The sequence below is a fragment of the Ovis aries genome, chromosome 14 (assembly GCF_016772045.2).
Source record: "Ovis aries strain OAR_USU_Benz2616 breed Rambouillet chromosome 14, ARS-UI_Ramb_v3.0, whole genome shotgun sequence".
Taxonomy (NCBI): domain Eukaryota; kingdom Metazoa; phylum Chordata; class Mammalia; order Artiodactyla; family Bovidae; genus Ovis; species Ovis aries.
Window position 1 is genome coordinate 4,511,951 of NC_056067.1, and position 27,284 is coordinate 4,539,234.

The window sequence follows — 27,284 nt, forward strand, 5'->3', positions numbered from 1 at the left end:
TAATGAAGTATTGCGTCCACGGCGGAGGACAAGGCGTCCTCTCTCTGTGTGTTTTATTCACGAGGTTGTTTTTTTTTTTTTTTTTGGGGGGGGGGGGTTTCTTGGCAGATCTGGGCTCTGGGTTCTGCAATCAAGAGCTTGGTGTGAAACTGGCTGAGAAGCGGGAGCTGAGGCTTTGCTCGGGCAGGACAGAAAGGAGGGCAGCGAGGCGGGGCGCGCGGCTCTTGGGAGGATTACGGCGGAGGCCGTGGACCGCGGCGCGGCTCGCAGAGGCTGCAGCCATTGCGCCGCCGAGCATCCCGCATTCAACAGGAGGAACCTGCGAGCAAGGGTCCCCGAGCCCCCCAGCGCCGCAGCCGCTGCAGCCCGTGCGCCCCGCGCCCCCGCGCGCCATGGCCAAGGAAGGCGTGGAGAAGGCGGAGGAGACGGAGCAGATGATCGAAAAGGAGGCAGGCAAGGAGCCGGCCGAGGGCGGCGGCGGCGGCGGCTCTCACCGCCTCGGGGACTCCCAGGAGATGCGCGCCGTGGTGCTGGCCGGCTTCGGGGGGCTCAACAAGCTGCGGGTCACCAGGAAGGCCATGCCCGAGCCGCAGGACGGCGAGCTCAAGATCCGCGTCAAAGCCTGGTCCAGTATCCGCGCCTTTCTCGCTTTCTTTCTCTCTCTCTCTCTTTGCGCGCTCAGAGCTCCGGGGGAGCGGCTGGCAGAGCCTCGGCGGGCACGCTGCCCGAGGGGAAGAGCCTCCCTGGGCGGCCCCCCGCGCACCCTCACCGGCTCCCCGAGCCTTTCCCGCCGCCCCTTGGCCCGCCGATGCTGGGAAGGAGGCTGGCAGGCAAGCCCTCGGAGCTCTCCCCAAGCCAGATCTGGGGGTGACCGGAGGAGACGGTGAGCTCCGAGAGGGGAAGGGTGGCCGGTGGCGCCCAGCGCTCAGGGTCTGGCTGATCGCGCCACGGGAGCTCTCCGTGGAGTAGGACAGCTCAGGGGCCAGGAGAGGAAGGTTTGATGGTAACATGGTTAGAAAATCCTAACCGTTGGCTCACTGCTTACCTGCCGTCGGTTCTTAAAAGAGTTTTACGTGTGCGATCTTATTTAATAGTTCCTGGGACCCAGAGAGTTAGGCATCATCCTTGTCCGCTTGTCAGAGGTGCGGCAGCCGGGGCTCAGAGAGTGGTTTGCCCAAGATCAGCCGGCTGCCGCTAAGCGGCATGGCCAGGATTTGATATGGCATTTTTTTCAACCTCTAGGCAGTTTTCCCTTTGGGGCTGGGGTCGGAGAGCAGGGCTGGGGAAATGCGTCCTTCCTCACGGCTGTACACTCCCTCCTTGTGGTCTCACACCAGGAAAGGAACTGGGAAGGAAGCGTTTTAGGTACCCAGCATTTAAGCCTGGTGAGAGGTAAGGCCAGCACTGCTACTTAATTCCCCTCTTGCCCACCAGCGTCTTCTGTGTTTCTCTGAAGAGGAAAAGCACAAGCAAACAAAACAGCTGAATCTTGCAACTCCTGCTTCCAACTCCTTAGTACCCTTCCTGTCCCCACCCCTCCCCGGGGACGGCAGACCCTCCCGGGGCTGGGATTCCTCCTGGAGTGTTTAAACATCGCTTGTGCTATCACTGCATGGTCATTTCCCTGGAGTTCCAGGGAGAGGGCTCACCCCGGAGGGCTCTCTGGACCAGCGCTCCGAGTTGTGCGCTGCAGCGTGGAAAGCTTTCCCGGGGAACTTGCTGTTAGCGCAGTGAGATGGACCCATCCCTTCCCATCGCCGTTCTTTAAAGCCCCTAACAGACCCAGCTCCCTAAAAGCAGCAGCCAGCTCCCTGGTTAGCCCCCCAAACTCAGCATCTGGGAACAGTCTAGAGGCAGGAAGAGTGCAGAGGAGCTTCCCCTCCGCTTTGCCACTTTGAGAGCAGGTGGGGGTTTCATTCTTCAGACTGGAAGGTGGCTGGAGAGAGGCAGGCACTGGTCCCTGGCCCTCTTCTCACAGAGGGGGCTGGGCGCCTTTGACTCTAAACACAAGGGCCTCTCCCGAGGGAATTCAGGGTGGCAGAGGCGGCTTTGGCCAACTCGGGGAGCCTATACAGTTCCATCTTGTTAACTCTTGCTGAACCAAGCTGGCTGATCCGGAAGGCAGAGCGTGCCTCTGATATACGCTCACTGATAAATTCCCAATGCCCAACACAGAGCTTGGCACCCGGTGTATCTTGAATATGCTATTGCTGAATGACTCAGTTATTGCTGGATGGAAGGATGGGGGAAAGGTGCCTGGAGGGAGATTGTTGAGTCATTCTTTTTCTTCACTTGCTGGTGGAAGTATGTCTACCTAGTAAAATTAAACCTGTGTATTGATTCATTCTCCTTCCTCAACCACCAATCAAAAATATTACGTGTGTGTGTGTGTGTGATTTATGACCCTCCATTCAAATTGAGGACTGGGTTCTAGGACTCTTTGTCAGAGTGTATATACAGAGAGTAAAAATGTTGAAGCTACTTTTTTGTTAAAAGATCGTCATCTGCAGGACAAATAGACCTGGGTTCTCCAGCCTTTTGGCATTTACTGCATAAATGCCAAGAGGACTTGAAGGGTTTGGAAATAATAAATGTCAGGATGAAGGCTGGGAGATTGATTTTCAAAGCCAGACACAGAAGCCTGTTTTTCGTTGGAGCTGCACACACTCACACACACACACACACACACACACACACACACACACTGAGTAGAATCACCGCAGATCCCCCTGCCCCAGTTGTTTAGAAAGCCAACAAGCCATGAGGGGTGGGAGATGATGCTGGATGGGGGAGGGAAGACAGTACTGCAAAGGGCCCAGGTTGATTTTCATTTCACCCAAGCTGGAAGCAGAGTTAATCAGTTTTGCAGGGGGGGATTGGAATAGGTTTGTGAGGATTGCCCCCTGGGCCCTTCTTTCTCCACTGGGCTAGGATTGGCTGGCCGGAGATGCCCATTGATTGTAAGATTAGCCTTGGGAGCCAGGATGACTCATTCTGTGGTTTTATGAATCAGCTGATGGCCTCTTGGATAAAGGTTCCCCTCCTATCCGTTCTCTCTCGGTTCTCTATTTTTAATGGAAACCTTTTATCATCAAATAGGATTTGCTTTTTGCTGGAAAATAAAGCATAGTCCATCTGAACTAGCATCATTCAGACCTGGAATGAGGGTCCAAGTTGATTACCATATAAATTTTGTGGAAATGGAAGAGAGAAGGCAGGGGGAGATACATATTTTATCTCATTTCCCCCCTCTCATCTGTGGTCTAACACAGTAGGTATTGTGGTAAAGCAAACTGAGGCTTGGAGATGTTGAGTAATTTGCTAAAAACACCACACAAGTAATGAAGCTAGGGTGTGAATCCTAGTTCATTTCTCCTTAAAGCGCTGCTCTTCTCCTCTTATTTTGTCTCCCGCTGTTGAAAAGCCAGAAGAGATGTAGTTTACTTCTCTGACCTTTGACACATAGCCTTGCTTTCTTCCCTTTCTTCGGGGAGTGTGGCTTTGATCTGTTTGCACGGGTGCTGTCGCTTCAGTTGTGTCTGACTCTTTGCAACCCCATGGAATGTAGCCCACACTGAGGCCCCTCTGTCCATGGGATTCTCCAGGCAAGAATACTGGAGTGGGTTGCCACGCCCTCCTCCAGGGGACCTTCCTGACCCAGGGATGGAGCCCGCATCTCTTATGTCTCCTGCATCGGCAGGCAGGTTCTTTATGTGCCACCTGGGAAGCCCTTTTAATCTGTTTATGTCTGGCTTAAGGAAACGTTCTCTGGCTGTCCCCAGAGTAATCCAGCTTTCTCCCTAAAGTGAAAGCTTGATGGTTAAACACGGCTCAGAAAGAACCACTGCGGGCTGTACAGGGTGGGAAGGGTAGCCCAGTCTTCCATCTGAATTGTTACCAGAACATCATTGTTTATGGGGAACCCATTTCACCAGCCATTCAGTGAACATTTGCACCGCAAGTGATTTAACTGGCCACGTGGAAAAAGCGTGTGGCCTTTGGAGAAAGATAGATCTGTGTAACCTTGGTGAGCATCTCTCTTAACTTCTGCCTCGACTGCAAAATGGGGTTAATAAGATGAACACTATAGTGTTCAGAGGTTCAGATGCAAGAAAGAGATGGCCTCAAGGTTAGCAGCAAGAACTGTGGTGTTGGAGATGACTCTTGAGAGTCCCTTGAACACCAAGAAGATGAGACCAATCAATCCTAAAGGAAATCAGCCCTGAATATTCATTGGAAGGACTGATGCTAAAGCTGAAGCTCCAGTCCTTTGGGCACTTGATGCATTGAGCCAACTCATCGGTAAAGATCCTGATGCTGGGAAGTATTGAGGGTAAGGGAAGAAAGGGGGCGACAGAGGATGAGGTGGTTAAATCGCATCACTGACTCAACGGACATGAGTTTGAATGTACTCCGGGAGATGATGAAGGACAGGGAAGCCTGGCGTGCTGCAGTCCATGGGGTCGCAAAGAGTCTGACACGACTCAGCGACTGAACAACAAGAAACAGTGGTTGTTGTGCCTGTTGTCACACTGATGCCTGCATGAGACATCTGCTGGCAACTTGATGACCTGGAGGCCATCCTTCTAATCATGCATGTCATAATACAGGCAGTGTTGGGTCTCATCTACTTAGTGATGGAGAGTGAGCCCTTCCTAGACGTGAGCCTAGCTCAGCCCCCTGCTAACCGGCTATCCTAGGACTGGTCCCCTGGAGGCACAGCCTGGGACAGGAATGCTGTTTGAAGAGGCTGATGGTGTGTGTGGGGGTGTCCTTTCAGGAGAAGGGGAGCAGGATAGGGCAGGGGAAGGAGTGAAGCCAGGGTTGGTCTCAGCTGGATCCCTCCAGGAGTTCTAGAGCACAAGTTGTACCACAGAGTCAATCTGACCTTGTAGCAGTTGGGGGAGCCCTCTGGACCCCCCGCCCTGTCATCGGTCGGTGATGGGCTCTGGGCTGCTTCCTGAGTGGGGGTGTGGAGCCTCTGTAACTCATGGAAGGAGGAACAGGGCTGCTCTGAGCTCCGACAGCCAGCTGGGGGACGGGTGCACTGCCTGGTGAAAGAGACCTGCGTGAGGCGTGAACAGTGTCCTCTACACTGGCTGACCTTGACCCCGCGCTTACCGCTCTAAACGTGGGCTTCCCGGTCTATAGAATGGAAATAATAATAGCACCACCCTTCAGAGCCAAGCCAGTCATTCCTCAAGATCAACCCTGAAGGACTTCATTGGAAGGACTGGTACTGAAACTCCAGTACTTCGGCCACCTGATGCCAAGAGCTGACTCATTGGCAAAAACCCTGATGCTGGGAAAGACTGAAGGCAAAAGGAGAGGAGGGTGGCCAAGGATGAGACGGTTAGACAGCATCACTGAGTCAATGGACATGAATTGGAGCTAACCTGGGAGACAGTGAAGGACAGGGGAGCCTGGCGTGCTGTAGTCCACGGGGTTGCGAAGAGTCAGACGCAACTTAACAACTGAACAACCAGTGTAGAGTGTTGTAGGGGGTTTCAGTGACACGGTGCATCCGGACCTTTGTGGTGATGCCTGACACAGAGCAAGAGGCCAACAAATGCTAGATGCTATTGTTCAAACTGCTTTCTTGGTTTCCACAGGTTCCCCTGATAGGTTATCATGCCAGCACTCTTTGGAGAATGAAAGGGATACTGTTAATAACTGCTCTGGGACAGCAGGGACAAACTGGGACTTTTCTAGACAAACCAGGGTTTGTGGTCTCTCCTCCCCCAGTCCCCAGCAATTGCTCAGGGTCCTGTCTACGCCCTTGCTCCCAGGGGTCTTGCCACAGTGGTGCTTCTCTTGGACAGGATCTGGGAGGATTTGAGGGTGAGGGTCCCCAGACTGGGCTGCAGGAAACTACTTAAGTGGCCATTAACAAGCCTGTCTGTTTTGCGGCCCAGATTGGCTTGTGGTGGAAAGGCTCTAATGGACTGGGGACGTTTATTTTCCCAGATTGATTTACAGCAAGAGGCCACGTGAAGCTGCTGGAATGAGACCAACTGGAGGAAAAATAGTTGCAGCCAGTCATGGCTCCATTGGCTGATCTGCAGATGGGCCGAGGGGGGGCCGCGCTAGAGGAAAGCCAAGAGATTGGTGGGATCCTGATACATCATGAAGGTCAGGTGCACTGGAGATGGGCTGGGAGCCCATCCATTGGCCGCTGGGGATGAGGCAGCCACTGAGTTGCCTGCTGTATACTTTGCTTTGTTTTATCCTAGTGACCACTCAACAGCATCAACAACATCAGTGTTACAGTCTCCATTTTGAAGATGGGGGACCTGGCGTTCAGAGATATGTTAAGATTGCAAATTTTAGGTGGACAAGCGACATAAAAATCCAAGCCTGCCTTGCTCTGGACTCTGTGATCCGAGGGACACAGTGGCAAACACACAGAGTAGACAGAGAGAACAGACAGAGGCAGAGAAAGACCAAGAGACTCAGAGAGGCGGACAGACCCAAAGACTGGGGTTGGAAACACAGAGAAATGGGAGGCACTGGACTGACTTGAAGCATAGCTGATCACACTCAGAACCACATGATGGGGCTTCCCTGATGGTCCAGCGGTTGAGACTCCATGTTGCCGTGCAGGGAACACCAGTGCAATCTCTGCTCCGAGAAGATCCTACATGCGGCGGAGCAGCTAAGTCCATGCCCTGCAGTGGGGAACCTGTTTTCTGGAGCCTGTGCTCTGCAACCAGAGAAGCTACTGCAATGAGCAGCCGGGAGCCAGGACGAGAGAAGGCCCGTGAGCGGCCACAAAGCCCCAGCGGGCCAAGAATGATCAAAAGTAAACAAATGTATATATGTATATTTTAAGCTGCGTGCTGTCATCTTGCCTCCCAAAGCGGCTGTCGTGGTTCTGAGCCACATCCACTTCCTCGCCATTTCTGGGGTCTGGAGTGCTTTTGGGATCCACTTAGAATCACATTACTACGGTTGACCCAGAATACCCATGCTGATTAAATGTGATCACCACTCAAGACTAAGTTCCTTCCTCTGCCGCATTTCCTCCACTGGTCCGTGGCTACACCAGCAACTTGAGCGCAGGGTATGTCAAACAACACAGCATGAAAGGTCAAGCCAGTGAAATATGGCCGATATGCTCTTCCCTGTGTATTCGAATAAATAAGTGGAGAGTATGAGGTCAAGTTGCAAAGGGCCAACTCACTGCAAAAGACCCTGGTGCTGGGAAAGATTGAAGGCAGGAGAAGGAGGGGGGCAACAGAGGATGAGATGGTTGGATGGCATCACCCACTGAATGCAATGAGTTTGAGCAAGCTCTGGGAGATAGTGGAGGACAGGGAATCCTGGCATGCTGCAGTCAATGGGGTCATAAAGAGTCGGACACGACTGCGTGATTGAACAGCAACAATGCTCTTTCTTCTCTGTGTTTATTGAAATAAATAAGTGGACTGTGTGAGGTTAAGCACCGCCGATGTTTGTAAAACCGAGAAATTGTTTGGAGGGCCCCAGTACCCGAGCTGGGAGCCACTCTGTGCCAGAGACTGGAATAAAGTGCTCTGTGTTGGATGGGCCATCAGGATTTGACAGGAAAGGCTGACTCTCCAGACTCACACTGAGCCCCATTTGGGGATGAGAAGGTGGAGGTGCTGCCTGAGGGGTCTTTCTTGTCCATCCGAGTTTGCATTCTTCCGTTAACTGTGTCCTCCCCGGGGAGGGCTGGTGATGGTGACAATGTCTGCTCTGACCCGATAACAGAATGGACTTCCCGTCTCCCCAGCACTTTGAGGAAGAAACGAAGCCCAGGATCGGAGTTTCTTCTACTTCATAGAAAGAGGAGACACAGAACATCTTATTGGACATCTGACATAGAGCAGGTTCCCATAAACAGCAGCCTGATCTTCATTAGATGGAAGCCAAAGGCAGGGGGCTCACGGTGGGCAACGGGAGTGAGGACTCAAGTTCACCCTCCCCTCCACCGGCAGCATCTTTGCAGCAACAAAGCCTATCATCCTTGTCATTTCCCATCCAACCCTCACCCATGAGGCTGTCCTCCTTAATTTCTAGGTAAGGAAAAAGGGACTCAGAGATGAAATGGGAAGAGTAAGGACCTACAACAGATCTGAGTTCAGACTCTAATCCTGCCTCACCACGGCTGGGTGATGGTGAGCAGACAATACCGACACCTTGCCTGTAGCCTCCCCTTGGTAAGAGCACCCTCTCTTTGGTGTTACCGTGAAGACCGGCTGAGGGTCTCTGACTGTCCTCACTGCTCCTTGCACATAGTGAGTCAGTTATTTCCCTTGCTTTGTTACTGGACTTGACCCCCACCCTCCGGTGCCCTGTCCTGATCACCTCCTATCCAACAACATGCACAGCTGGAGTAGGGTGCTGGCTTTTGAGTCCTATGCCCAGGGTTGGGAATGGGCTAGGGGGAATGTATGCTAGCCTGACACCAGCTCTCTGCACACCCATCTGTGGGTGACAGCACAGATTTCTCCAATAGCTGGGCGTGCAAAACGGCCCAGCATCCGGAGTCTGGTTTGCACGCATCCAGGGGAACCAAAATCCCATGACCTTTGGGCAGATCACTGACATTCATGCCAACAACAAAGCTCACCCAGGCATGGGTGTGAACGCCCTCACGACCCCAAGTTCCTGCCACTTCTTCTTCGTCCAGGCCTTTCTTGGCATCTTGGCATTTGTCATAGAAGAAAAAGTTTAATTAGAAACAAGAAGAGGCTCTTCCTAGGAAAGGGCAGCAGGCACGTAATCTCGAATTAGTCTGATTCCTCTGTATGTGATCTCACACAGAACATCAGTTGCAGCCACGGTATTAAAGTGAGTAAATTTAATGTTTAATGTTTGGAGTCCCAAGAGACAAAATAGATGCTCCAGTGAGAGGAGCTGTTTCCTCTTTGAACGTGATGTTTTTCTAAATGAGAGCCTGTGGGGGGAATTCTGTTCCCCAGCTCCTTGGCCCCTCAGCCTTAGCCCCTTCCTTAGCACTGTCCAGGGGGCAGAAACATGTGAGCCACTGCCTTCTCTGCAGATTACAGCACTGAATCCTCTTAATCCTGACTTCTCCCCTCCTCCAGAGCCCCTTGTAGGATAATTCTCTTCTGCGAAAAGACTGATAATGATTCATTTCTTGGGCTGGCACTGACTAAACATCCAAACTGGATGGGAGGCAGGATGCTTTGGGGATATAAAAGGGTTAATGTTTGGAGTGAAACAGACGTGGTCAAGTCCTTGAAGTGGATCATTTGAGCAACCTCTATCACCTTGGGAAAATGACTTCCTCTTTTGAAACTTCAGTTTGCTAAGCTGTAATATGGGTATAATTATAGTCCTTATGGGGTAATTTTAGATCGCGTCTAAAGTATTTAGCAATGATGTTGGCACATTTCACATCTGTTGAATGAATGGAGTCCTTGTATAGTGTGTGTTTAATATATATTAATGGTGGGAAGGAGATGAAAAAAAAATAGGACATTAGAAAGTCCCTCCTTAAGACATAAAGTTTTCTGAACGGAGTCCCTATTCAGACTCCACGTGTCTCCACTAAAGGGTATAAGACCCTAAAATCAAAAGTAGCTGAGGGACTTCCCTGGAGGTCCAGGTGGCCAAGACTCTGAGCTTCCAATGCAGGCGGCCTGGGTTTGATCCCTGGTCAGGGAACTAGATCGCAAAGTAACTTGAGATCCACATGTCATAACTAGGAGATCCCACCGCAACTGAGACCAAATGCCGTCAGATTTTTTTAAAAAAAAACATAGCCCGGATAGGCTGTGCCACCACGGCATGACGTAAACACGGACATCCAGGTGCATTCCCGAGGCAACAGGAGTGTGAGCGGGGCCACAGTGTGCGGTGCTCCGGCAGCGCTGCAGGGGCCGGGCCAAGCTCAGGGACCTTCGGAAGGGAGGCCAGTCACTTCTGCTCTGACCTCTCTGTCCTTCCTCTCAGCCACGCTGAAGGAAGTTCACCCTGGTGAACTAGTCCCTGGACTCCTAGGCACTCTGCTTCCCTTCCCCTTCCCTCTCTTGTCTTCTCTCTCCTCGTGGGTTACTGTGATCAGCTGCCTTCCCGAGACCTGGAAAGATGGAGGCCTTTCACCCCAGCCGCCTCCTGAGAGTTTAGCAAGGCCTGATGCAAAAAGGACTTTCTTCTCCCAGTTTTCATATGTCAGGGAAGGGATCTAATTGGCCCCTCATAAATCACATACCAGCCGTTGGGTCTCTCTCTGTCTGGCACGAGGGAGTAAGGCGTAATGACTGGCCACGTTGGTGTCTCACGCCCGCCTGTTCTGACCTAAAGGAAGGGAGCACTGTGATCAACAGCCGGGCCAGGAACTCATGAAGCATGCGTGTGTGTGTGTGTGTGTGTGTGTGTGGTGACTGTGGGGTAGATGCTGTAAGTGGAATGGAGGGCGGTTATCAGATGACGCAGGTAGGTAAGAAACACTGGACTGATCAGAATGGTAGCCATCATGGTGGATAGGAGATGCTTCTTTGTCCAGAAAAAAGTGAAGAATCAGAGGGGGCACTGGGGAAGGAAGGCAGCTCCATGCCCTCTCTTGGGACTTGACATCCCTCAGCATGAGTCCTTGAATCATATTAAATAACATATATAATGTTGTCAACTTTGAGGCCCATTGTCTTTTGAATCTCTGGTCATCTTGGACATTCCAGAAGCTTTCTCTGTTCTCCTCTAACTGATGAACACCATGCCTGGTGCTTCTGTAACAGTAGGCGTGCAATCAGTGTTTGGGGGAGTGAGTGAGTGTGTTACCTAGAGTGTTGGGTGTACATTTCGGCAGCAGCGGCTGTGTCACTTGTAAATGTGACTTTCCTAATACAAACAGTGGTCCGTCCGAGCCCGTGTTCCTTTGCGCTCTCCTCTGTCATCTTAGCTTTCTCTGAGTCTCCCTCCCTCCAGCATGCAGGTCTTTGAATGGGGATTTGAAAGAATACCAAAGGAGCTGTGTTTTGGGGGAGTTTAACTTCTCCTTGACACAGTTTGCTCTCTTGAAGCCAGAAGATCGCTTCGTGAGCCCTCTCATAACCACTCCCCAGAGGCGGGGAAATGTGGGTCTCTAACTTCTCAAGATGCTCTGTGGTTTCCTCCTCACTGTCAGGCGGCTGCACTGGGGGCTGCAGCCGGGGCTCTCTCCAAGAGCCCAGTGTGCTGCTTCTGGCGAGGGTTACTCCAAGAGCACTAACTCAAGTGTCCCTGCAACATTTGCACACCTGGGGACCCGAGGCTCCACCAGCCTGGCTGTTCAAACGTTTCCCTAAAGTAAACAGTGTTGTGATAATCCTTGTGTATGATACGTACATATCAAATCATTATGCTGTATACCTTAAATTAATACAGTGTGTCAAATACAGCTCAGTACAACTGGAAAATAAGTGAATAAATATTTCAAACTACTGGGGGGAAGATAACCTTTTAGAACAAGTGGTATGTCCTTGACTCTGTTCTGACCTTCCTTAGTAGGATCAGGACCCCCACCTTCAGTGCCTCCCACATCATTGCCAGGGTGTCTTAGCTGCTGTGGCCTGGACTCTCAGAACACAGTTCTGGTTCCCCTTGATTGTAACCATCTCCCGTTGCCCTGCTCTGCTCCTCCCAGCACACTGAAGCCACCCAGTGTGTTTCCCGTTTCTTCTCCATCCCGGGTGGAGCCTGGCCTTCTGCTGAGAATGCAGCCCCCTTTCTCCCCAATACGGGTCCTAAAGCAGCATGTGCCACCCTCCTTATCAATATTTCTGCTGTTTGGAGCTAATAATAATGACACCCTCGTCATTCATTATTTATCATCGTTATTATCACAAAGACCTTTACTGAGTGATTTCTCACAGCACCACATTAAGGGTTTTATAGAAATTTCCCAGGTGGTGCTGGTGGTAAGAACCTGCCTGCCAAAGCAGGAGACGCAAGAGATGTTGGTTCAATCCCCAGGTCAGGAAGATCCCTTGGAGGAGGGCATGGCAACCCACTCCAGTATTCTTGCCTGGAGAATCCCATGGACAGAGGAGCCTCCATGGGGTCGCAAAGAGTCTGACACAAATGAAGCGACTTAGCATGCACACGTGCACTTAGCGTGATACCAAACATTTTCTGATGAAGGGAAAGGATCAGAGAAATAAAGAACTTGCTAAAGATGACGAAACTCATGAGACAAAGAGCTGGGATTTGAGCCAGGGTTTTCTTCACTCACTTTATACCCACTCGTCACAAGCCCTTGAAGTTGAAGGGCAATCTGAGTTGTACCGAAGCCCACATTCAGAGTCAAGCTTCCCGCTTGTATTACCATAGGCTTCTTCATTTGGCTCCTATTCGCCAACTCGCATTTCCCTTAGCATGAGTGTTTCTCTTCTTTCCCAGGCTTATCTGCTCTTCATGCAAATAGATACATAGTGGGACAACCCCAGTGGCTCAGTCTAAATTCTACAGTAAGCTCTGATGAAGCTTGCAAACTGCAAAGCCCTCTCCCCGCCCTCCCGATGCAGACACATCTTCTTAAAACAGACTATCCATCAAGTAACAGACTTAAAAAAAAAAAAATCCCTAAGATCAGAAAGAATTGCTTTTCATTTATCTATGCTATCCCTAGTTCAATCAGCTAATGGGGAGCTATTAAATCCATCGTTCCTACGACTGGTCTCAATGATTTCGTAATTGGATTCTCTTTATCCTCCAGCTAAACTGACTAAAATTGTTCCGACTGGGGACCTTGTAATAAGCTGTGACTCAGTGTTTCTGCAGCCAGAACCCAGGATGTATAATACAGCTAAAAACGTGCCCCCCCCTACCCTTCCCAAAACATCCTGTTCAGGTTTATCTGCTTTCAGATCCTGGAGAACCGTTCTCTCTGATCACAGAGGAGCTGGTCCATGCCTGGGACTGCTCCTTCCTAGGAAATAAATGCAGAGGCAAATTTGCCTCTCACCAGCTTGAAGCCCTTCTCTGCCCTCAGCCTATGGCGCTTACAGGACACCTTTCCTTTTGCTCTTTTAACAGTTTTATTCCTGTTCCTATTCTGTTTTCCCTTTTGTAGCCCACATCTAGCTGGGATGATTCACTCTTGAATAGAAACCCAATTTTTCAATATAATTGAGACGCACTGTCAAATTATATCAAGTCCTTTAGAAAATGCCAAAGCTGGAACTATTCGTGCTGCAGAAGAAACATCTAGAAAATTTCTCTTCCCATTTAGACATCCTCCGCCTCCCCCAGTGCCTCCTCTCCCTCCAAACTCTCTCCCCGTGCTCTTCAAACTCTCCCAGACTCTCCAACCCTGCCCTCACTCGCTCTTGTCTTTTGCACCTATCTTTGCTCACCTCTCACATCTCTTCTTTTATCTTCCAGGATAAATATTTGCTCTTCCCAAAGCACATCAATCAAGCAGGTCTTTGATCTTCTCAGTTTTACCCTGACTACTGACAAGGCTGCCAACCAGTAACTGCCTTTAGCAGGAGGAAGGAAAGAGCTTGAATCACACCTCGGTATTTTCCTACTTAACACCTTCAGTGGAGGAATCTTTGTTGGCAAGGCTAGACTGTGCCCTGGGCTAAGCCGTGAACATCGAAAGATGGATTTTGAGGGAGACTCCCCCTTCGAGTTGTGCGTAGTCCACCAGGAAGACAGCAGGCTAGTGATGTCGCTACTGTCTCTTTCTTAAGCTCATTAAATTTTTTACTGAAGTTTAGTTGATTTACAATGCTATTAGTTTCTGATATGCAGCAACACAGTTCAGTTTTGCATATATATATATATATATATGTTCTTTTACATATTTTTTCCATTGTGGTTCCAGATGTTATTTTATTTTTGGCTGCACTGGGTCTTCATTGCTGCATGCAGACTTTCTCTAGTTGCAGCGAGGGGGGCTCCTCTCTGCTTGTGGAGCTCAGGCCTCTCACTGCAGAGGCTTCTCTTGCTGTGGAGCACGGGCTTTAGGTACACGGGCTTTGGGAGTTGCTGCACGTGGGCTCAGCGGCTGCAGTTCCCTGGCTCCAGAGCACAGACCCAGGATTTGTGGCACACAGGCTGAGCTGCCCTGGAGCACATGGAATCTTCCCGGACCAGGGACTGAACCCATGTTCCCTGCATTGGCAGGTGGATTCTTAGCTACTGAACGACCAGAGAAATCCTTCCGTTTTGGTTTATTACAGAATACTGAATACAGTTCCCTTGCTCTCGAGTAGGATCATGTCACTTATCTAGTTCGTAAACAGTCGTTTGTATCTGCTAATTCCAAACTCTGGACCTGTCCCTCCCTCAGCCCTTCCCCTTTGGCACCCAGCAGTTGGTTTCTGTCTGTGGGTCTACTTCTGTTTTGTTAATAAGTTTATTTGTGTCATATTTTAGAGTCCACGTATAAGTGATCTCATGTGGTAACGGTCTTTCTGTCTGACTTACTTCACTTGGTTGGTAATCTCTAAGCCCATTGTGTTGCTGCCAACGCCATTATTTCATTCTTTTCTGTGGCTGAGTGATATTCCATCGTACACTGTACCGCATCCTCTTTGTCCATTCATCTGCTGGTGAACACTTACATTGCTTCCAAAGCTTTGCTGTTGTGAATCTCAGTGAACACTATGGTACATGCATCTTCTTAAATTAGAATTTTCCTCTTTTCCATGTATATGCTCAGGAGTGGGATTGCTGGATCATATGGTAGTTCTATTTTTAGATTTTTAAGGAACTTCCAGACTACTTTCCATAGGGGCTGCACCAACTTACATTCCCAGCAAACAGCATAAGAGGGTTCCCTTCTCATTCCCCTCTCCAGTGCTTGTTGCTTTTTAATGGTGGCCACTCTGACAGGCTTGATAGTTTTGATTTGCATGTCTCTAATAAAGGCTAATTAAACTTAAATACTGATTAAAATTAAAAATCCAGTTCCTCACCCACACAACCCACATTTCAAGCATTCGGTAATCACACATGGCTAGTGGCTGCCACATTGAACAGAACACACACAGAATATTTTCGCCATTGTAGAATGTTCTATTGGACTGTGTTGTTCTGGTCTTACCCTACTTGTTTTCCTACTGACATAACTGTTTTATGGAGCAAAGCTTTTATCAGCATCAGTGACAGGAGATAACCATCACGTTGAGGCAAAAATGGAGCGTTTCTCTGGGGGAGCCCTCCTCCCAGCCCCTCTGGGGCTCCGGTGAGAGGTCAGGCAGGAAGCAGTTTGCACTGTCCGGTGACACCGTCTCCCTTCCACGGAGAGGTGGGATGACGCTGGAGAGCTCGGGAGAACGGGAGCAGAGGGCGCAGCCACGCCTGAGTGCGCTTCGCCGTAGGGCCTGCACGACTGCTGCGTGGTGGACTATAGCTGCCCGGCCTGTGCTAGCCGTGACCCGCGTCCCGCGGCCTGCAGGGGGCTGTCATACTGTGAAGGCACTTAATTTGTTGGTCTCCGAACTCTTGGGAAGCAGAGGTGCCACCGTCCCTGTAGTCACATTAGTCCCGAGCCAAGCCCCAAATCGTGAAAGGTCTGTTGAATTTAAATTAAATTCATTTGAATGCTCTGCACAACCAGTCACGGCCAGGCACCTGTTTGAAGTCAGTGACTCCATCAACATCTAACCCAGACCGCAGAGATCTTAACCTTTCTGGGAATCTCCTTGGGAATAAACGCCTGCTCTGTTCCCAGGACAGGCTGAGAGTAAATAAATTCCTCCAGGTCCAGAAATCAAGGGGTCCGTCTCGGCATCAGGGAGAATTTTTCCTGGACACACTCATGCCGCGCTTTTTGGTTTCTGCGGAGAATGGCTGTTCATATTTAGATTCTCTGTGTATCTCCTTGGCCATTTTGTTCTGTGTTTGAAATATTAAACCGACATGTGTTTCAAATACTAATGCGGACCTGTGATGGGGACATGTTTCCTGTCTCTGAGGAACAACAGACCAATAAAACTACAGCTCAAGTTGCGTCAGCACACCATCAGTCCCTGTGTTAGAGATACAGGCATCTGGGCTGGGCAAAAGCAGCATCGTTCACTTAGTAAGTGGTCGATCTCAAAACACATCAGATGTGTCTGAAAACTTCAGGTCTCACATCTAAAAATAATGGTTAAACAAGGTAGGGAGGAATACATGGACCCAGACATGGAGGAGAGCGCTGTCAGGAGCTGTGGCTAGGGATGGGAAGAAGATAGCCTGAGGGTCCATAACACACTAAAAAAAAAATCTTCTTTATATTTATTTTCTATGTGGACAGAAGAACCATGGTGGAGTCGTAACTGAAAAGTTTTCCGGTTCTGTGGGTTTCGTTGCATTGTTGTGTTTAAGTAGAGGAGTCAGACTTTTAAGCCAGGAAGTTCATTTTAGAATTTGGACTCTTAACACTATCCCATGCTATGTTTTAGCATCAAAGATGACAGTCTGTTTAGAAAATATGATAGAATTGAATATTTTTGTAGTTGAAAATTTCCCTTCTGTCTCTTTTGCTTACATCTCACTTGAAAATATTTAGTCGATTCAAATGTCATATCTTAGTTGTTTATCCTTGGTTGAAGGATTTGAAGAGTAGTCTGCGTGCTAACTGATGAAGAGCTTAGCATAAGCAAAACTATTTGTTTGGCGGTTACTCCCTCTTTTCTGTAATTTTTTATTTTTGCCTTCCTTTCTTATTTAGGTATAGCTGATGTACAGTATCATGTAAGTTTCAGGTATATAGCGTAGGGATTCACAGTTTTAAAAGTGTCCTCCATGTATAGCTACTGTAAACTACTGGCTGTATTCCATGTGTTGTACGATACGTACTTGTAGCTCATTTATTTTATCTGCTGTGTGTGCTAAGTTACTTCAGTCGTTCCCAACTCTTTGCGACCCTATGGACCATAGCCTGACAGGCTCCTCTGTCCATGGGACTCTGCAGGCAAGAATATTGGAGTGGGTTGCCATGCCCTCCTCCAGGGAACCTTCCTAACCCAGGGATCGAACTCATGTCTCCTATGTTTCCTTCATTGGAAGATGGGTCCTACCCACTAGCACCACCTGGGAAGCCCATTTATTTGCACATGGTAGTTTCTCCTCTCCGTTCTCTACCCCTTTCTTGCCATTCCCCCTCTCTCCCCACTGGTCACCACTAGATTGTATCTGCATCTGTCCTCACACACTCCTTCCAACCTCAGATGGAGCTCGGGTGGTTTCTCTCTCCTGAGGTCCACCCAGGACAATTCTGTCTGTTCTCCAGTAAATGGTGCCATTTGAGATGTGCGTGCAAGTTTTCCTTGCTTTAGACAAGAGATTTTCCTTCCGTAGCAGATTTGTATCAATCTCTTTCATAGTCTTGAGATCATAAAATGGGTGCTTCAGTTCAGTTGCTCAGTGGCATCCGACTCTTTGCGAACCCATGAACTGCAGCGCGCCAGGCCTCCCTATCCATCACCAACTCCCGGAGTCCACCCAAACTCATGTCCATCGAGTCAGTGATGCCATCCAACCATATCATCTTCTGTCCTCCCCTTCTCCTCCTGCCCTCAATCTTTCCCAGCATCAGGGTCTTTCAAATGAGTCAGTTCTTTGCATCAGATGGTCAAAGTATTGGAGTTTCAGCTTCAACATCAGTCCTTCCAATAAACACCCAGGACTTATCTCCTTTAGAATGGACTGGTTGGATCTCCTTGCAGTCCTAGGGACTCTCAAGAGTCTTCTCCAACACCACAGTTCAAAAGCATCAATTCTTCTGTGATCAGCTTTCTTTATACTCCAACTTTCACATCCATACATGACCACTGGAAAAACCATAGCCTTGACTAGATGGACCATTGTTGGCAAAGTAATGTCTCTGCTTTTTAATATGCTGTCTAGGTTGGTTATAACTTTCCTTCCAAAGAGTAAGCATCTTTTAATTTCATGGCTACAGTCACCATATGTAGTGATTTTGTAGTCCAGAAAATTAAAGTCTGACACTGTTTCCCCATCTATTTGCCATGAAGTGATGGGACGGGATGCCATGTTCTTAGTTTTCTGAATGTTGAACTTTAAGCCAACTTTTTCACTCTCCTCTTTCACTTTCATCAAGAGGCTCTTTAGTTCTTCTTCACTTTCTGCCAGAAGGGTGGTGTCATCTGCATATCTGAGGTTATTGATATTTCTCCCGGCAATCTTGATTCCAGCTTGTGCTTCTTCCAGCCCAGCGTTTCTCATGATGTACTCTGCATGTAAGTTAAATAAGCAGGGTGACAATATACAGCCTTGACGTACTCCTTTTCCTATTTGGAACCAGTCTATTGTTCCATGTCCAGTTCTAACTGTTGCTTCCTGACCTGCATATAGGTTTCTCAAGAGGCAGGTCAGGTGGTCTGGTATTCCCATCTGTTTCCGAATTTTCCACAGTTTATTGTGATCCACACAGTTAAAGGCTTTGGCATAGTCAGTAGAGCAGAAATAGATGTTTTTCTGGAACTCTCTTGCTTTTCCATGATCCAGCGGATATTGGCAATTTGATCTCTGGTTCCTCTGCCTTTTCTAAATCCAGCTTGAACATCAGGAAGTTCATGGTTCACGTATTGCTGAAGCCAGGCTTGGAGAATTTTGATCATTACTTTACTAGTGTTATGAGATGAGTGCAATTGTGTGGTAGTTTGAGCATTCTTTGGCATTGCCTTTCTTTGGGATTGGAATGAAAACTGACCTTTTCCAGTGCTGGGGCCACTGCTGAGTTTTCCAAATTTGCTGACATATTGAGTGCAGCACTTTCACAGCATCATCTTTTAAGATTTGAAATAGCTCATCTGGAATTCCATCACTTCCACTAGCTTTGTTCGTAGTGATGCTTCCTAAGGCCCACTTGACTTCACATTCCAGGATATCTGGCTCTAGGTGAGTGATCACACCATCGTGATTATCTGGGTCATGAAGATCTTTTTTGTACAGTTCTTCTGTATTCTTGCCACCTCTTCTTAATATCTTCTGCTTCTGTTAGGTCCATATCATTTCTATCCTTTATCGAACCCATCTTTGCATGAAATGTTCCCTTGGTATCTCTAATTTTCTTGAAGAGATCTCAAGTCTTTCCCATTCTGTTGTTTTCCTCTATTTCTTTGCACTGATCACTGAGGAAGGCTTTCCTTATCTCTCCTTGCTATTCTTTGGAACTCTGCATTCAAATGGGTATGTCTTTCCTTTTCTCCTTTGCTTTTCACTTCTCTTCTTTTCACAGATATTTGTAAGGCCTCCTCAGACAGCCATTTTGCTTAAACAAAGCCAAAAAAATGGGGGTGAAAAAAGAAGAAGAAGAATTGGGAGCAAGATTTTCTGCTGATTATAGTCCTAGATGTTTTTAAGCTATCAGCTGTGGTTAAGAAACAAAACCAAAATCTTCAGCTCTGGGGAAACGAGGGAATGACTCAAACCTGTGTTTCTTTGGCCCCACCCCCTTGGGTTCGGAACTCAGTGCTTTGATGAGCGTCGCAGCAGCCGGTCGAGAGGTGAGGGAAGGGCAAAGCAGTTTGGGGTAACCACCAAATAAGCAACAATTAAAAATGTTAAAAAGAAAAGAAAAGCAAGGGCACAGCTTCCGGGCTGCTGTGGCTCAGCGCAAAGCCACACATTGGGAGCCTCCGCACCAGGCTGCGATGGCTGCTGGGCAGTGAGTTCACCAAGCAGAGGGAATTTCAGACTCCCCACGTGGCGTCTGACCGTGTTCCCTCTGGTGTCTGGGTCTCCACCAGTATCCTGTGATCCCCGCCTTCCCGTAGACACAGAGAAAGCCCCAAGCTACTATTTTTTATGGATTTCCCCAAGCAGTTTAGTAACCCTGCATGTATATTTTTCATAGCTGAAAATTATCTATTAAACCCTGGAAAAGACTTTTTTTTCCTTTCCCCCAGCATCACTGAGATATGACTGATGTATAACATTGTGTAAGTTTAAAGTGTTGATTTGATACAGCTGTAAATTGTCAAATGATTACCACCGTCCCATTAGCCGCCTCCATGCTATCAGAAAGTCACCGTTTCTTTTCTATAGTGAAACATTTAAGATCAACTCCTGCATGTGTTTTGATAGTTCGTCCGCCTTTCCTTTTCTCTTTTTTTCTTAGTTTGTCATGTCCTTGACACTGTGATCTCTTCAAGTCCTCCCTTTCCCTTGCCTCTTTGTCTCTCATCCTTCAGATCCCAGTTTAAAGATATCATCCTTTTCTTCCTTCCCAGCGTTGGTCATAAGAACCCTAGACCTTTCCTTCTCAGAAACCACCACGCAAAGGACACCTCTGTAAATTCTCACCATTGGTGACTGCTGCTCTGGGCCAGCAGAGGAATAAAAGCCTGCAAAGGAAGACCACAACACCCCTCTCACGGTGGATGCTGGGGTACATCACCCACGGCCCCCTTTTGGGGCTGAAAAGCTCCTTCCCCCAGCTACAGCGAGTGCTGGCTGCTGGGGGCTCGCAACTTCGTCCCTGCCGAGGAGTTGTCCTCAGCAGAAGGGAATGCCCTTGCCTGAGATCAGAGCTCCTCCCGGGGACAGCTCCCATCCAATGAGCAGTTGACATGAGGTCAAAAGGTCCAGGCCGCTTGCCTGGATTCATCATGACGAGGTCCCATCCTAGCTCCAGAACTTCCACGGATAAATTGTGTCCTTTTTTACTACCCCGTCAGTGTTTCTACCTCTCCATCCACTCAGTCCAGCTTCCCTCACCGCTGGGTAGGTGCTGTTCTCCGGGGTACCTCCCATCGGCCCTCCTGCATGCAAAGCTGAGTCTCAGAGTCTGCTTCCCAGGGAGCCTGACCCATGACACCTTGTCTGTGTGCTGATGACAACGACTGCAGCTCACACTCACTGAGCACTGCGGCGTGTGAGGCACCCTGCTTCACAAGGTCCTGTCACGCGTGATCCACACCAACCCCGACAGCGTGAGGCTGCGACTATCGCATGTTTGAGATGAGAGAACCAAGGTTCAGGGAGGTGCAGCAACCCCCTTGTGGAGAAGCCAGAGAGCAATAGCCAAGGGTTTAAGTTTAGCTCTGACTGTAGAACTTCCCTGGTAGCTCAGACGGTAAAGAATCCGCCTGCAATGCAGGAGACCGCCGTTTGATTCCTGGATCGGGAAGATCTGCTGGAGAAGGGCCAGGCTACCCACCCTAGTATTCTTGGGCTTCCTTTGTGGCTCAGATGGTAAAGAATCCACCAACAGTGTGGGAGACCTGGGTTCAATCCCTGGGTTGGGAAGATCCCCTGGAGAAGAGAAAGGCTACCCCCTCCAGTATTCTGCCCTGGAGAATTCCATGGACTATACAGTTCACGGGATCACAAAGAGTCGGACACGACTGAGCGACTTTCACTTTCTTGTGGAAGTTGCTAATTCTTGTCTGACTCTTAGTGATCCCGTGTCCGAGTCTATACAGACCATTGAATTCTCCAGGCCAGAATACTGCAGTGGGTAGCCTATCCCTTCTCCAGAGGATCTTCCTGACCCAGGAATCGAACTAGGGTCTCCTGCTTTGCAGGCGGATTCTTTACCAACTGAGCCACAAGGGGAGCCGTCACTTTCACAGAGGGTGTCACCAAAGCTAAGAGTTCTTTGAGAAAACCTTGTTGAGGGTCCTTGTTTTGACTCCTCGGTTATCTTGTCTGTGAGTCCGTCTCCTGGTGGCCAGGTGAGCTCTCTGGCTACACTTCTGTGGAACCACTCATCCCACTGTGTTGTGATCAGCTTTCACGATTCTGTCTCCCCGTGAGAAACCGAGCCCCCTGTGAACTGTAGCCATCCAGTACTCAGTATCTGCTCAGGGCACAGTAAGTGCCCAGTGTGACATGTGAGTTGAGAAGTCCCCTCCCTGTAGCTGGAACCGCTGAGTGAGGAAAGGACAGCAAAGGCCAGGAGCCTCTGGAGCCATCACTTGCCTTCACCTCTTGGCTTTATAAACCGTGATGTGTCTCCGTATTGTTCTCTGTAAAATGTGGGTGATGTGTATGTCTCAGCCTTGTTATGGTTGCTCTAAAAATTAAGTATCACACCTACAGACATTTAACACCATGCCCAATGCATAGTATGCACCCCATAAATGTTATCTATTACAATGACTTAGCCGCAAATAATTCCTTTTCTCCTCATCCCTATCATCTGAGGAATTAGAATGGGGGTTTCTAGAGATCTACTAGTTTCTTGGGGGCCCCTCCAACCATCGCAAAGCCCTACGTGAGAACCCATCACAGAAAGGACCCATCTCTTAAGTCTTCTTTGTGGGAACAGCTGATTTGAGGCTGCTTAGAGCAACTTTTCTGGAGAAGGCAGTGGCACCCCACTCCAGTGTTCTTGCCTGGAAAATCCCTTGGATGGAGGAGCCTAGTAGGCTGCCGTCTATGGGGTCGCACAGAGTCGGACACGACTGAAGCGACTTAGCAGCAGCAGCAGCAACAGAGCAATTTTCCTCAGTGCTGATCGCACATGAGAATGTGTGCCTGGGTAAAGCACTCTCAGAGTTAGGGCCAGAGTGTGCGCATTTGGGGATTTGCGGGTTGGGGGGGGCGGATATCTATATCTATACCTATAGTGCGGGGTGGGGGGGACAGCTATGATGGTCGTGACATGCATCCAGAAAACTACCGTGCCTGGCACTGGCTCAGACTGCGCCCACGTGGTTAGCAACTTCTGCTGTGGGGAGAGGGGGGTTGACTGCCTTTGCTCACAAGGAGTGGGGCTCACTAACTTACACAGATCTTGTTAAACGTGAATTCAAAGCATCGGGTTGGCCAAGAAGTTCGCTCTGGAAAACCCTGGAAGAACTTTTTGGCCATGCCAGTATCCTGGAGACGTTTCAGAGAATCAAAGAGTTCATGAATTGGAGAAACTTAAAATATGTCAACTGGTTCTATATCTTGAATTTCCTCCATGACATCTCTTTGCAGTCTTCACAAATACCCTTAGTAACCAGGAACGTGACAGCTAATCCAAAATTTTCATCAGCAATTTGGACAGAAAACTCAATGGCTTGATAACTGCATTCTCAGAGGCTACATATCCAAAAGGAAGAGCCAATTTTTTGGATGAAAGAATTAGGATCCAGGAAAGAGCCAGACAAATCAGAATGATGAACCTAATCTAATAAGACCACATTTAACAAGAGAAATATAATTCTTTGGACTAGGATCAAAAAATTCAGCTGCCTTAGAGGACTATGAGAGAGCTCTTCATTTTCTTATCTACTTAATCATCATCTATTAATTTTTACCTTGTCTCATCCCAAAGACAACTTGAGATAGCTTTAAAAGAAATGGTACAGCAGTGGCTCTCTAAGTGTGTTTCTCAGAGCGTCAGCGGCAGCAGCGAGGGAAGCTTGTTAGAAATGCAGGTTCTTGACCCTCGCCCTAGACCAGCTTAGTCAACCGTGCAGGAGTGGGACCCGGCCATCTGTGTTTTAATAAGAACTCCTCAGAATTCTGGTGTACAATCAAGTTTGAGATCCAAGACAATAGAGCCTAAGATATTTAAAAATGGAAACCCCAAAGTATTTAGAAAGTTAAGATGATGGTGAGTGTTAGAATGACATAGAGGATGAATTCCAGAAAGCTCTGCTGTTTTCAGGGAGGGGTGCTACAAATTTGGCCTGGAGCTTCCTAGTCGCCAGTGCAGAGAAACAAGTATGATCAGTTTCTACACTGTACTGGGCCTGTAAGACCCATGTAAACTAAATCTCTGTGTTGAAATTTGAGGCAAAATCCCCAGTCTTCATAAAGAAGAGAACGTCTCTTGTAACAAATGATATGTTCAACAGCATCCCTCAGAAAGTAAAACAGGGGGTTTCTAAAGGTGGTTTCTGTGGCCATGTATCTCTCAACTGAACCAAAGATGGGGCAAGATTAGGGATTCCTATTGAGTGCGAGATCAAAATATATGATTGGGCTGCACTAGTAGAGAAGTGGGCTTCTGGAAGATTCTCAAGATTTTCGTCTCGCTGTCCTTCGTCTAGTGATCTGTGTGTTTGGACTCCTGAGGTCAGTGCCGAGGATGCTGATGGCCTCTGGGAAGAACAAGACGGCAGGAGGTCCAAAACCCTTTCCCGTGAGCAACCTTCACCTTGCCGTCACCTGGAAAATAAAAGGGGACTTTCTCCACATCTGCTTGCTCTTCTTTGCTAAATCCCTCTTTGGGCCAATTTTCTCTCAAACTGGAAAATTAGTAAGCTATAGCTGGACTGATTTTTCAGTCATCCACTTACTGGTGTCCTTTAAGAAATAACTCAGAAGCTTTTCGCACGGCAAAGGAAACCATAAACAAAATGAAAAGACAACCTACAGCCTTGGAAAAAAAATATTTGCAAATGGTGCAACGGACAAGTAACAGATTTCCAAATTATACAAACAGCTCGTACAACCCAATATCAAAAACCAAGTCATCCAATCAAAACGTGGGCAGAAGGCCTAAATGGGCATTTCTCCAGAGAAGACATGCAAAGGAGGCAACAGGCACACGAAAAGATGCCCAACATTGCTAATTAGCAACGAAATGCAACGCGAGCCCACAATGAAGTATCAGAGTGGCGTCACTGAAAAACCTACAAATAATAAATGCTGAGCAGGGTATACAGAAAAGGGAGCCCGCCTGCATTGTTGGTGGGAGTGTAAATGGGTACAGCCACTACGGAGAACATTAGGGAGATTCCTTAAAACTGAAAATAGAGTTGCCATTTGGTCCTGCAATGCCAGTCCTGGGCATAGAACCATAATTTGAGAAGATACGCACCCCTGTGTTCACTGCAGTGCTGTTTACAATAGTCTAGACGTGGGGACAACCTAAATGTCCATCGGCAGATGGATGGATAAAGAAGATGTGGCGCGTACATGGGCTTCCCGGGCGGTGCTAGTGGTAAAGAACCCGCCTGCCAGCGCAGGAGACAGGAAACACGGGTTCAGTCCCTGGGTTGGGAAGATGCTCTGGAGGAGGACATGGCAACCCACTCCAGTATTCTTGCCCGGAGAGTCCCAGGGACAGAGGAGCCTGGCAGGCTGCAGTCCACGGGGTCGCAGAGTCAGACATGACTGAGCACACACACACCCTGACACATGCATACGTATGATGGAAGACCACTCAGCCATAAAAAAGAACGCGATGACGCCATTTGCAACAGCATGGATGAGCTCACAGACCATCATAGTAAGGGACGCAAGCAAGATAGAAATAGTAAGGGACGCAAGCAAGACAGAGAAAGACAAGCATCGTACAGTGTCATTCATATGTGCACTCTGAAAAGTGGCACATCTGAGCTTATTTAAAAAACAAAAATAGACTCACAAAGAAAACAAACATATGGTTACCAAAGGGGAGGAGGGTGGAGGGATAAATTCAGGAATTTAGGATTAGCGGATATACACTACTGTCTATCAAATAGATTCAAAAAGGGACCTACTATAGCGAAGGAGCTATGTTGAATATATTTTAATAACCTATAATGGGAAAGAATCTGAAATGACTCTTTGCGACCCCATGGACTGTAGCCCACCAGGCTCCTCCATCCACGGAATTTTCTAGGCAAGAGTACTGGAGTGGGTTGCCATTTCCTTCTCCAGGGGATCTTCTCAACCCGGGGATCAAACCCGGGTCTCCCGCGTTGCAGGCAGACGCTTTTACCGTCTGAGCCACCAGGGAATCCCATATGTATACATACATATACAAAAAACTAAATCACTTTGCTATTATGTCTGAGACACTATAAATCTCAGTAATAACACCTTAAGCCTCTTATTTGACTAAATCATTTAATGTGGGAGGGAAGAAGAGCCTTACTTTTATGACTGTATCAGTCTTGGAGAAACACAGGATTGCGCTTTTGCATCAAGCAGCTTGCAGCACTATTTCTTTTTGGAGTGCTCTCTGACATTTAAGAGAGCCACATAAAAAGCCAGCAAGAAAGACATCTGACAGGTACCCCTGGTGTGGGCCTGAATCATCAGACATAGTCATTGCCCCCTCCCCCCACTCAGAATTTCCAAAAGTGGAAGTGAAGTCGCTCAGTCGTGCCCGACTCGTTGTGACCCCATGGACAGTAGCCTGCACCAAGCTCCTCCATCCATGGGATTTTCTAGGCAAGAGTACTGGAGAGGGTTGCCATTTCCTTCTCCAGGGAATCTTCCCGACCTAGGGCTCGAACCCAGGTCTCCCGCATTGTTGACAGGCGCTTTACCGTCTGAGCCACCAGGGAATCTTAGAGAAAACTGGAAACTATTATAATGACGATGCGTGGCTTGATATGCCCCTGTGTTTTTTCCTGAGGGGGTGGAAAGAAAAATGTGTTTGACAGACCCAAGTTTAAGTCCATGCCTTTACCATTCACTGCCTGTGGTCTTGGGCAAGAGCTTATTATCTCTAAACAATGTTACTTGTTTTGCTTGAAAAAACAAATGAGGTCATTAATGGTTGTCCAGTGAGTGATTTATGGATATTGATTATGGTATTTGTTTTCGTTTGTATTTGGGGTTCATGAGGCAGAAACCACATACATAACCCAATGAAGAGCTCTGTTATAAACACATATGTGAAGCATCCAAGGACCCCTTAGATGTCTGACGGCAGCGGGCACATGGGGCTAGGTAGCACCACAGGTGGAGAGTGGACTCTTCCATCCTTGATAATTCAGCAGTGAGGTGTGTATAGCTGGCCCTGGTGGAAGCTGTTGGGCTGGCTCTGCGAGCCAGCTTGGTCCTGTCTTTTGACATCCTCTCTGGTTACCAAGGTGTTCTCTTGATGCATGTTTCCCAGTTCATAGGTTCTGAGATCCAGTTCTTGGACCAATGGGCTCCTGCTCAAACTAGGAATGGCGACTCCTCCAACACTGGGTCCAACCGCTGGTACAGTCAGCTGGCCAAGAGATAGGAAGTTATAAATGTGGCCCCCGGATGCACCCCCTTCATCAAGGGCAGTGGATGAAGTCCCTTAAAGAGGGAATAGGATGTCATCTGTGAGGTCCTGGGTTCTGGACTTGGCTTGGATTTGGGTCCTGACTTTGACGGTTTCCGAAGATGAGACTTTACGCAAGTAACTTGTTGAGCCGAAGTTTCCTCACCTGAAAAGTGGGTATGATAGTTCATACTTTGTAGGAGTGTTGTTGGGTCTTAAATAACAAAAGGAAAATGTTTATCCCAGTTTCTGCCCCAAAGGAAGCCCTCAGTAAATGCTGGCTGGGTCCATTTGAGGCGGAGGTGCATGGGCAGGCACCACGAAACAGGTCTGATGTAGCATAAAGGTGCTTCATTACCACCTCGTCACCTCCTCTCTGTGCTGAGATAAGCAACGCTGACCCATCCCCCCTCGCGTGGGACACCCCTCCTTCATG

The 27,284-nt window shown here is 48.5% G+C and overlaps 1 protein-coding gene across 1 annotated transcript in view; it reads left to right on the forward strand.

Annotated features, from left to right (window-relative positions):
• Positions 1-281: 281 nt before the first annotated feature.
• The window catches only part of VAT1L (vesicle amine transport 1 like), a 169,860-nt gene continuing 142,857 nt past the window's right edge, over positions 282-27,284 (forward strand). The window contains exon 1 of the mRNA XM_004014921.5: positions 282-625. Within this exon, the coding sequence (XP_004014970.3) occupies positions 393-625 (233 nt within the window). The 5' untranslated portion in view covers positions 282-392. The remainder of the gene's footprint in view (positions 626-27,284) is intronic.